This window comes from Manduca sexta, chromosome 10 (genome assembly GCF_014839805.1).
Source record: "Manduca sexta isolate Smith_Timp_Sample1 chromosome 10, JHU_Msex_v1.0, whole genome shotgun sequence".
Classification (NCBI taxonomy): Eukaryota; Metazoa; Arthropoda; class Insecta; order Lepidoptera; family Sphingidae; genus Manduca; species Manduca sexta.
The window spans coordinates 8,002,829-8,015,513 of record NC_051124.1 but is presented as its reverse complement, the minus strand read 5'-3'; the positions used below and the strand labels follow the sequence as shown (position 1 = coordinate 8,015,513).

The following is a 12,685-nucleotide window of genomic DNA, read 5'->3' as shown; positions in this document are numbered from 1 at the left end:
CAATCTTTCTAAAGGCTACACATAACGTCCTTTAAAGAACTTCATTTAATATTCATAATTTATAAACATAAAGTGGGCAAACAATTATGCGTTATACAAATTACAATGATAAAGTAAATTATATACATTACCAACATAAATTGAAACGCGTAGTCATACACAGTCGCAGGAGTTTGAAAAGGATGAATTGTTACAACAGTTCCACGCAACACTGGACGTATCACCGCGTTGTATCTTCAACGTGTATAAATGTTTCTCAAGTCTGATTACGAATGTATCTCGTATAGTGATTTATAGACTACGCATGTTATCTATGAGAGTTACACAACATCGGGTTAACATTGTGACTTCGGCAACCATTTGTAATTACCGAAAGACTTTGACCTCTATTAGTTTAATAACTGTATAATGTTAGTATATTATTCAAAGCGTACGTAAACAAATAATTGATAAGAAATCTTTTAAAAGCGTTTTCGACCGTTGTTTATTAAATTTGCATTACAATTTTCTTCTGACTAGTTTCAATACATTTTCAAAATAAGAAACAGATTTTTTCTAGGCCATAAATAGCTGCTTCCGCTACCATATAATGGCTCAGGTGGATAATCTAGAACGTTTTCAGCCAAAACTCGTTGACATGTATACAACGAAATCTTTTGTCTGCATTGTTTCCTGCACGTATATAGCTCGTGACTTACTCTGAATATTCAATACAAGACCATAATTTAACAATGTGTAACTTATTGTACGTAACACACTGCAACGCATGACCACCTGTCTGCCAAACTATGGTTAGTTTTACGTCAATATTTTGTATTACAAATTGTAATCTTTTTATTATAGTTGTTTTGCGTCATTCACTGACATTGTTCGACTAATGATGATATTAATTTATTACCATTTAGTAATGTTTTTCTTTACGTCACACAATTAATAATTCAAAAGCCCTATGAGACTTTCCGGTTCCGCTCCGAATTTTAAGCAGGTATGGGTAGGTTTGATTTAGGTAGCTTTAATTGTATCCAAGTGGAGAAATACAGTTATTAAAAAAAACTTGTAACAGTTATTATTATATTTCTCGTTATAACTCAATGACCATGTACATAATATTAACGCGAACACGTAATCTGTTAAAAAGATAAATCGCAATTTAATCGTTGCGTTGAAATTATAATCATCTATTGCAATGAGAACTCCATTTGTACTTCTTTTTTAGCCTAGTCTCTGTTGTATATTATTTATGCTCATTACGTAAAATAAATCTAGAATAGTTTTAAATTAAATTAAACGTAATCTATTGATAACCTTACAGTATGGTATTACCGCTACAAAATATGTAGGTACATTGTACGTACTAACAGTATATTGAAATAATACTTTTAAATGAACAAAAATTTATTGTGCACCAATGTTTGTATACATATTAATTAAATAATGAGCATATTATGATGTAGAGACAGACTTACAGAGGCCCAATACTGAATTTACGATTAAATTACCACACCACCAACTATTAGGTGCACATCCCTCGGGTTCACTGAGCTACGAGCACTGTATATTTACATTTTATGTAAATTCAAATCCTGCCAATCTTATACTCTTACAACGCCAAGGTTTGTGCAAATGTTTGAATATTTGGATGTCTGTTGGAAGTAAACGCAAAATCATTTGTATGGATATAACAAAAAAGTAGCCTATGTGCAAGAAATTTGGCACAGGGATATGGTTATATACTTTTCCCGATTTTCATCCTTATAGGTTATTTTTTATCCCGGGAGTTGCTCTGATGGGAAATAATATAATTTTATGATCTGATTACTTAAATAAATAGCTTTAACGTCATACAGATGGCGCTGTAAATCGCTACAGTTTAGAATCTTTTGCAACTGGTAAGGTGTGCGTGAGCGAAGCCGCGAACAACACCTAGTATTATAATCAATATGATATTCTTAAGGTTGGTTTTGCATAAACTTATATCAATTCCATGAATCCTGCAATGTAAAACAGACCTTGTGGATATTAAAACATAGCCGGCATGACTTATTCATGAATGAGGGTAGACCGACGATAGAGCAATTTCCCTTTAGAAGCTTTTTCACTTCCTGCGCATTCAATGTTTTAACACATTCACCGTATTCTATTGTTCTTTATCTCGCTTTCTCCGAGCTATTAATGCCCGGGAATAAAAGTCATTATTTTTAAACTGTGGAAAGACCATTGAATTCTTCGTCGAAAAACCGCTGCCATAAATATAAAAGGCACCATGTAATATAAAAAGAAATATTAGAATTATATTCTTATCACAAAATATACAAATGCAAATCAATAAATTTTAATAATATACCTGTCTTAAATAAAATGAAACCTATAAGTCATCTAGGATATCTAATTTTTCTAAAAAAAATGTTACTAAACTGTATTTCCAAACGCTATTCTAAGTGATAAAATATGAATAAAAGAGAATTTCCATATAAAATACAAAAATAAGCTGCCGAATGCCGGGGTCGTTGTCCTATATCGACGTCACTCAATCTGTATTGGAACTTACGGAATACTCATAAAGTATTCTCACACTAAAAGATTACTTCGTAAACTACCCGACAGTCGTTTCATTACGTCGTTCTACTGCGTGGCAGTAAGTCATATAATAGTTATGCGTGTTTTTTATTGCTATTAATAGCCATAATTGGACTTTGTTTCGAAATACTCCACTGGTTGTAGGTCTTTCATACGACAGTCCGGCTGGTTACGTATCATAATGTCTATTTCTGCCGCTAAGCAGCAGTGTGTCGTCACTGTTGTGTTCTGGTTTGAAGGCCATTCAAGAGGTTGGATGGTTTTTCTACTGTTTATGGGCAGTCGTAACGCTTACCATCAGGCGAAGGCAAGGTTATCTCGTTATTCAAAGAATTTTTAAAAAATACACGAATTAATAAAATAATTTTTGAGTATTATAATCGTTTTATTATTTGGTAGTAATAAGTTTAAAACAAATATAGTAATGTTTTATTGCAATGCAATAAAGTTTCATGTCTCAGAAGATACTTATGGTACTATAGTATATTCGTAGAGCATATAAGAGGAAGTGTTATCAACTCTTATTCGTCTATAAAAGTTTTCGATCATTTGGTTTAAACCAAATTAATAAAACATATTGTTTTATTTATACAAACACAAACTGGTCCGGTGCGGACCTCTATGTTTGGTTTGGACTTTGGCGCTGCGTAAATTTGTATAACTTAAACACAATTATTAATGAATTACATGCAACCGTGGGTGTTGGATGTCGATGGCATTACGTCTAAATTTACGAGTGAAACAGAAATGAGATTTGTGCAATTTACAGTTGGCTTTTTGACAATAAATATGTTAAGGATTATGAAATACCAATAATTTATACGATGTTTTATTTACAAAACGATCATGGCTATCTCCAGGCTACAGTATAACACAATATAAACAAATATATAACATATGAGATGAGTTTTAATCCAATGAAACTAAACAAACTAAATGCAAACGATGGGAGCGCATAGTGCTTGAAGCGGTTTTTTAATCAAGCAACCCGGAGGTCGAAGGAACTTTCATCAAACAATTGCTATTTGTTCAACTTTCTGAAAAAGTAAACGGTTGTTTAACTTAGCAAATTGAGTGTGCGCGTCTCAGAAAATAGGATCGACCTAAATTTTCTACAAATTCGCTAAACACTCGTTATTTTTGCGAACTATAGTTATTTTTACCCGACTGTGACAGCAGTCATGTTAATACTCTCCGCACGTATTTACATTAACAACGGCTGCATTAGGCATGGGTAAAACATTGATATATCAAAATAATAATATTTTTTGAGATAATAATCAAACAAATATTCTTCCGTGTATCAAATGCGATATTTTTTAAGAGCTTTGCTATATTTTATATCAATTATGTAATATATTGTAATATGTTTCTCTCTCTCTCTCTCTACTCTCTATAAACCCAATTTGATTCTTTTTCAACGCAACCAAATAAATGTCTATGTATAGTCTCTTTTTGTCTGTCCTTTTAATATGTAAATATGGATATTGTTTAAAAATATCAAAATAATTTTTGCATTTGCCCATGCCTAGGCTGGCCCATGCCTAAGCTTAGCTTTTAATAAATTTGTTGTCTTTTTCGTAAGAGCACAGTAGAGTGACCAACTGCACATGATGGTAAGCGATTTGGGGTCCATATAGAATGTCGACTGGCGAGAGATGATTACTCCTCGGCGGTTGATACCATTATGCGGACCTGTTTGAACCGGATAAACACAGGCTAAACCCGGAACGCGACACACTTCCGTGAACAACTATGGCGGGTTGTAACACTGGGTGCGGTAGTCGCAATTCGAGCGAATACAAAATATGTCCTACCACCATCAATGTGTTTTGACAATAAATCACAAATGGGAAAGGAATAATGAAGAATATTTTTTTTATACGTAAGTTAAAAATCTGATGATGTTGAAAATATACATTAACCAGAAACAAAATAAAGATAAATAATAAAAAAATAATTTGGCTATTTATCAGTATACTTTGAATTCAATACGTAATATATTTAAAATATTTTCTAAAAATCGTGCCATCAATCATGATCAAAATAAAGTGTTAATGATGTTACAAATCTATACTAATATATAAACTGAACAGTTTGTTTGTGTGAACTAGTTAATCTCAGGAACCACTAAACCGATTTTGATTTTTTTTTCACTAATAAAAAGTTATATTTCTCTTGAAGTTTATGATTACTTTTATCCCGAAAAAATATAATCAGGACTTTTAGCCCGGATTTTCTTTTTCACATGGGCATAGCAAAGATATAAATCTACCTATCCGTATAAAAAATGGTCCTCTTTTCGTTCTGTCTGTATTTTATCGATTTTCTCAAAATCTACTGAACGGATTTTTATGAAATTTGGTATGGAGATAGTTTAAGACCCTGGGAAGTTTAAAGGCTACTTTCTAACCCGGAAAAATATACAGGGGGACTTTCATTCCAGAAATCTGCATCACGCGAGCGAAGCCGCGATCAAAATTACATAATATTTCTGTCTAATTATTCTTATCACTAAAACACCTGGTGACAGCTTTATCTTTAATCATTTATTAAGAAGGATATAAGAACAACGTCGACCTTAGATATTATATCATGCCGGATATAAACATGCGTATAAAACTACTATAAAAACTATATAGCCGTATATTTTGGCGAGTGATTCATCAGGTCAATACCCTGATATCCGAGCGGGATGTTGATCACCATAATGAGTTGCTGAAACTCAATTCTACTGGTTAGCGCTAGACAAAGAACTTTAATATGATATATTGAGTGTTTAAAGTAGAGGAATAAACTGATTTATAATACCTACACGAGTAACAGTACTTTTCAATCTCATCTCAATCTTTAATCCGATGTCGAAAATGAACCAATCAAAATAACGCATTTGTAAACATTTCCATATAAGTTATGTTCTGATTAGTCCATTTTCGAGATAGATCAAGAAAACCGATTGAAATCGATTATTGAAAATGGATATAAGGCAAAAAAATTGTGATATTTATTTCTCGGTATCAAGACTTGGTGACCGCATTGTATTTTTCTATTTATCGTGTTTACGAATGAATGATGTTCCTTTAGTAAAGCTAGGATAGCGTTAAGTGTAGTACCTGCCCGCCTGGTACGCCTACGATTGTTCATGCTGTGGTGTGTAAAGTGCGTCGCCTTTGTGTATTACTGTGATTCAGGGTGGATTGACGTGTCATCAAACATTTTTAAAACCTTATATCTTAAAATCTATACATAATGAGGTTTAAAAACAAATGGCATTAGGTTATTCAGAATCAGTAAAATTTGTTTAATAAAAAATAATGCAAATTTATTAATTGATTCGCCTTTACAACGATGAAACATTGTATAATTTAATGTTATTCCAAATTTTGTACGGAACTCTGAATAATTATCAAAGTACAGAGTTCATGAAACACGGTTGAAAAACTAATCCTCTTATTTAGAGGTACGTAATCGCTTTAATTAAGCAAAATAGGCTGTAATTACCGCGGTTGGTGAAAGGACATTCGTGCGGAGATTTATCAGAAAAAAATCGTATTCGACATGACATACTAAGAAATAGTAGGTTATATGTATACATATTCATAAACTAATGCAGTTTAAATCCATTACATAATATTTTATCAATACACGACCTACTCAACAATAGATAGTCATATTGAAATAGATATTTAGTTATGGTTTCTGATACATCAAACATACGTTACTATATTCAAAGCTTAGGTACAGACTAAACTAGACTCTACTAAAGGGCACGGACGGTACTAACGGGAACACTTCGTCAAGCATAGTAAGTGTTAGCGACACGACGACTTCGCGGCCGCCGTGACACTGAGGCCCGTCGACGACGCTGCCTAAGGAGCGACGTTACGGGACGGCGGACGCAGCGGGACTGAAGCCCGCGCGCCGCACGCTCAGCGAGCGACCCGTCAACGCCGCATCCAGAGGAGCAACGTCGCGGGACGGCGGTCGCCGCGCGACTGAGGCGCGCACTGCACGCGCTCGACGAGGGACCCGGCGCCGGCGCATCGTGGAACGACGCCCCGCCCACCAGAACCCTACGGCCAATCGGAGCGACGGACGCGCCAACGAGGGAAAAACGGCGGGCCAATGGCCGAAGTGCGTAGGAGGCACACCCGTGCGTTATAGTGCCTCCTAAACTAGTATATAAGTCGGGCGATTGTATGCGTAGTTTGTCAAGAACAGCACTCACACTCCGCTCTGAGCACCCGACTCGAGCGGTCCCTTTGGCTTTTTCCGAGTACCTGCTCGGTAAAGCCATTGTCCCGTTTCCGAGTACCTGCTCGGAACGACCGCAGCGACCTCGCTGCACGCCACGGACAAAGGAAACAATAGGGCATTGTCCCTGTTGTTACCTGCGTCCTTTGTTTGGGTCCGGCCGCGTCCTTCTCAGGACAGGGTCAAACCCGTTTCTGTATCGTTTCTCGACAATTTTGCCCCTTCAGGGTTAGCTCGGTGGTAAACCTAACGGTGATAACAAGCCGAGCTAGCGGTGACCAGCCCGCGCTGCGCCCCTCAGGGCTAAAGCGAAGCCGGACGGGTGCGGACAAGGAAGCTGTGGAGACACACCACAGTTTCCCCGCATATCTCCTTCCCAACCCTACCTTTCCTTTTCACTCCATCCCGTGTGACGGTTGAGCGTGCGGACCCATAAAAAGGTCCAATATCGATTACGTCGCACGGATTGTTAGGAACCCTTTCGCACATTAAGATTGGCAAAGGGATACAAGCTTAGGGCACACCTAATTATAAGTACATCCCCCCAAGACTACACCCGGCGGGGAGGGTCACTCATCACACACAACCCCGGGCACACCCACCCGGGGACGTTTGTTCGTTTCACTTAAAATCACGCGTTCGCTCTCTGTGCGATAGCCGCCTGGTTTCTTGTGGGTTCTTTCCCAGGCGGAACGCACCCGGGTCCCGAACCCACTCGCGGCCCTTCAATCATTCTATTTTAAGTGCCCCCTAGGCCCGGATTCGCCCGCAATGGCTGAATCTAGGCCTATGGACACTGACGAGCCCGCGGTGGAGGTCGGCAAGACAAAAAACGCCTTGCTGACAACCATCGCAGAATACATTAAGAGCGACCCAATGTTCTGCTCTCTGGTCCACTCACTAGTGGTCGCCAATGCCCCCCGTGCGGTGCCTGACTCACCGGAGTCACCCGCTTCACCCGCGTCACCCGCGACCTCTACCGACTCATCTGAGTCATCCTCTTCCTCGGACTCGTCGGAGTCGGCCGAGTCCTCGGACGGACCTAGTCCGCCCGGGAGCCCGGCCGGTGCCGTCGATCCCGACCTCGCCATGGATTCCGATCCAGGCGCACCCCAGCTTTCCGCTGTCCCCGTCGCTTGCGCGTCCAAGCGACCTGTTTCCCCTGACCCCAGCGAATCACGGTCTGGGGCCGCGTCGTCGGACCTCGATGACGATGGCTTCACGACCGTGAGGAACGGGCGCAGGAAGAAGCAGCGTGGCTCAGACGCTCCTGCGTCCCAAGCGCCTTCTGCGCCGTCCGCGCCTTCTGCGCAAAACAAAACCCGCGGCTTCCCAGCCCGCGCCCGCTAGCTCGACGGATTCGTCGCCACCGACCCAACCTAAGGGGCCTAAAAGCCACCGAAGGTTAATCTTCAGCTTCCTGAAGGGGCCTCCCTTCAGTCCTTTTGATGCCCTCACCAGTGGGGGCATTAAAATCCCGCCCAACGCCTGGAACAGTGGCCAAAAACTGCTGTCCCTCCAGCCCGGGTCAATTAGCGATCACCGCGAGTTGACCAAATTTCTAGATAGCAAACGCTATCATTATTACACCTTTGCGCTCCCGGACGAGCGCCGCTATAGATATGTCATCCGTGGCATACCCCTCCAAATGTCGGCCGCCGAGGTCCAACAAGGCCTCCAAGCCAAGGGCATCGCAGCCCTAGAGGTGCACCGGATGCACCGTAAATCGCGTTTGTCACGACGTGGCATACAGTACGAGATGGTCCTCGCCATCTTGGCTACCCCCGCGGACGTAAAAGCTCTTTACGAGCTTCGCGACATCTCGGGCCTTGGCGGCTTCACCGTCGAGACCCCACATAAGACTAGCGAGGTTGCGCAGTGTCACAACTGCCAGAAGTATGGCCACAACTCGCGTGGCTGTCGCCTCCCGCCAGGTGCGTCAAGTGCCTCGGCGAGCACGGCACGTCAGAGTGCCCGCGTCCGAAAGATAGGTCCCAGTGCACGGAGCCGCCTTCGTGCACCAACTGCCGGCAATCTGGCCATCCGGCCATTACCGGGGTGCCCACGAGCACCCAAATACAAGTCCAATTATAGGACCAATCAGGCCCCTAAGGCCAAGGCCCCTCAGGCTGAAAAATTCGTTTGGCCCCAGCCCCGACACGTAACCCGTGGTTTCCCGCCACGGTACGTGCCGACTCGCGTCCCCAGGCCCAGGGCGGTGGTTCTCCCGGAGGATCTCCCGCCACCCCGGCCACAACACCAGCAGCGGCGGCCACTGTTCCCGCTCCCGTCCCAACGCCCTCGACCTCCAAGGCTACCTCTTCCAAGGTAGTCAAGTCGAAGGCTCCCGCACCATCCAAACCCCAGGTGGCGGCGACTCCGACGTCTAGCGGCGCGGCTTCTTCATTCTCTGGTTTCCCCAGAGATTATCGAACTCCACGCGCTGATCCACGACTGCTCGTCCAAAATGAAGGCACTGGGTCGCTCTGACTCAGTCCTTTTCGCCCAATTTATAACGCGCAACAGCGCATCTACCAACTCACCATGGAATCCATTTCTCTCCGTAATGGCTTCTCCAAACGGAAATAACCCATCGCGACTCAAGCCTCGCTCCCTCAGAGTGGGCTTTTTCAACCTTAATGGTTTACGCGGCCAACGAGCCGAACTCTCAGACTTTGCTCGCGATCATAAATTGGACGTCTTCCTCCTCCAGGAAACGTTCCTCAAACCCTCCCAACGAAGTCCCAAACTTCCCAATTTCAATCTCGTGCGAAACGATCGCACCGATGGCCCTAAAGGTGGCACTCTCATATATTTTACAAAAGGTCCCTGCATTGCATACCTCTCGACCCCCGAAAGTGAGCAGCATTGAGGCTTCAGTGTGCAGGCTTTCTATGACAGGACACCCGCCGATCACTCTGATCTCGGCCTATCTCTCCCAGTAAGGAGCTTCACTCCAACGAACTTGTAACCCTACTTAGTATGGGGAGTCCGTCCTTCTGGCGGGCGACCTTAACGCCAAGAACACTCTCTGAACTGCAACTCTACCAATGGTAGGGGTGCGGTACTCGAGAGCTGTCTTGACGAGATTGACATGAGCATTCTGGTTCCTTCTGAACCCACGCACTATAGCTTCGTAGACGATAGTTACAGACCAGATATTTTAGATATAGCACTCGTAAGGAACGTATGTCTCAACGTGCGTTCCCTGCGAGTGTTACACGAGTTAGATTCAGACCACAGACCTGTGATCCTAGATCTAGGCCCCCATAACGGTCCCTCAGACACAGGTCCTAACGACAGGGTGAAAGTGTCGACGAATTGGCGGCTCTTGAGCACCAAACTCGCCGATACTTCATCTAATGCTCTCTTCTATTCCGCCCAACATCGTGACTCGCGAGGAAACGACCGGCGCGATTCGCTCCTTCACCAACCATCTACACCACGTCTTGAGCGAAAGCTCCGAGAGGGTGCCCGAGACCGGCAACGGTCAAGGGCATCTTCCCGATGACGTGAGATGGGTGCTGAGGAGGCGAAACGCAGCACTAAAGGCCTGCGTGTCTGACCCTCCCGGATCGACGGCGTCTCGCGCGTTACCTCCAACGTGAGGCCAGACGTCGCGTAAAGGACGCCGTCGATTCGAGGTGGGAGCAGCACTTGTCGGAAATCCAACCGACCCACATGCCTTTTGGAAGCTGGTCCGCTCTTTCAAGAGAAAGGATGTGGCCTCTTTTCCCCCGCTCAATCGTCCGAATCAACGCCCCGCGTTTGACGACGACGAGAAAGCGGAATTATTAGCCTCCACCCTGCAGTCTCAATGCTCGCTCGAAACAATTCCCGTAGACCACGATCATCTTGTTGCGGTAGACACTTTTGTCGAAAGTAGGAACGCGATCCCTTCGCCGCCTATTCCGCGACCATTTCAAACAATCGACCCGGACGTCGACGCGCCCCCGACCTCGCGCCGGTGACGATCGAAGAAGTCGTCACTCTGATCAAGGCACTAAATAGGCGAAAAGCCCCCGGGGCTGACGGTATCCCCACTAGGTTACTGAAAATGCTACCGGGGCATCTGGTCAAGATTCTTGCTGACATCCTCAATGCAGCATTCCAGAACTGCTACTTTCCTGAGGCCTGGAAAGAAGCAGTCGTGATAGGAATTCACAAGCCGGGTAAACCCGCGTCAGAACCGGCCTCTTATAGGCCCATTAGCCTACTTAGCACGATAGGGAAACTTTATGAGCGGATCGTCCTCGACCGTCTCAAAATAGTAGCTCACTCCCACAATCTGCTCCCTCCAGAGCAGTTTGGTTTTCGAAATAGGCACAGTTGCGTGCATCAGATACTCCGCATCACGGAGCATGTCTATTCCAGATTTAAGTTAGGATTCTATACCGGTGCTCTCTTCTTCGATATTGAGAAAGCATTCGACAAAGTGTGGCACAACGGCTTGTTGTACAAGCTGTACACTCTCAACGTGCCCACACAGCTCGTGCACATCATACGAGAGTTTTGTCGAATCGCGGTTTCAAATATCGTGTCGAGGGCACCCTCTCCTCGTCATACCATCTCGGCCGGAGTCCCGCAAGGCTCCGCGCTATCACCTTTCTCTTCTCGCTATATACTAGCGATATTCCTAAATACAAAGACGCCCATCTGGCGCTCTTCGCGGACGACACGGCGATCTACGCTTCACGTAGAGAACCGGAACATGTGGTGCGCATTTTGCAGGCCGCCGCCGACCAGCTCGGCGAGTGGTTTCGCAAATGGCGCATCACTGTCAACCCTCCAAAAGCCAAGCTATCCTATTCCATAGGAAGCTTCAGAAAGAAGCGCCTAACGCTTCAGTTAGATTGTCTCAAATCATCCCTTGGACCCATAAGGTCAAATATCTAGGTGTGATCCTTGATCAGAGGTTGACCTTCGCCCCACACGTAAATGCGGTACGCGCGCGAGCCGCATTCGCGATGGGCCAGCTCCACTGGCTCTTAAACAGAAAAAGTAAGATGTCTATCCGCAACAAGATTAGGATCTTTACTACGTGCGTTAGACCGATCATGACGTACGCGTCCCCGTATTCGCGCATATACCGCCTGCTCGACTTCAGCGTCTGCAGGTGTTACAAAACAAATTCCTCAGACGTGCACTCGATGCCCCGTGGTACGTTCGCAATCGCAACCTCCACGTGGACACCGATATGCCGACCATCAGGCACTTTATGCACATGGCCAGCAGACGCTATTTCGATAAGGCGGTCAATCACCCGAATCCGTTAATCCGACTAAATTCTAAATACACTCCATTTGACCGCGCCAAATGGAGAAGACCGCGTTCAGTCTTATCAGATCCAGAGGACGATATAACTCTGGCAATACGTAGAAAGCACGAGCTGCTTAAAAGCTCAAACACTCAACACGACCGCTGCTCCGTCCTCGCCGTCGAGGACCTCGCCGCGTCCCCCGTCCTCCCGACCCTTCTGATAATTCCGGCCCGGGCGCCGATGTAAACATGTTAGACGGTTAGGTCGTTTTTCGCCCTTTCGCGTTTCCATAATCGCTGATGTCCCCAAAAACATCCTCTCAGTGGCCGTCCTGAGCCGAGGTCGTGACCCTTTAGAGGGTCGCCCTCAGCATGGTCACTTAAGGGCTCGCAGTGCCTAAAGCACGCACCCGCAAGACCGGTGTGTTTGTATAAGCCGGCCCTTGCCAGGCTAACAAACGTAAGACAGGATCAAAAAAAAAAAAAAAAATGCGTAGTTTGTAGTTCGAGGCAGAATAAGAAAATTGGTACGAGATAAGCAGATTCGAAATAAACCAGTGAACAAATCCGTGGAAGTTTTAATAAAGACCCCAAC

At 44.2% G+C, this 12,685-nt stretch overlaps 2 protein-coding genes across 4 annotated transcripts in view; one reads left to right on the top strand and one right to left on the bottom strand.

Annotated features, from left to right (window-relative positions):
* The window catches only part of LOC115448299 (dual 3',5'-cyclic-AMP and -GMP phosphodiesterase 11), a 239,158-nt gene that overhangs the window by 179,942 nt on the left and 46,531 nt on the right, over nt 1-12,685 (bottom strand). The window lies entirely within an intron of this gene.
* Nucleotides 7,603-8,181, top strand: LOC119188931 (predicted GPI-anchored protein 58). Its single transcript, XM_037437196.1, has one exon. It carries the CDS (start codon nt 7,603-7,605, stop codon nt 8,179-8,181), a length of 579 nt encoding a protein of 192 aa, XP_037293093.1.

Coding starts and splice junctions, on each gene's coding strand:
- LOC119188931 (XM_037437196.1), top strand. CDS start 7,603: ATGGCTGAATCTAGGCCTATGGACACTGACGAGCCCGCGGTGGAGGTC.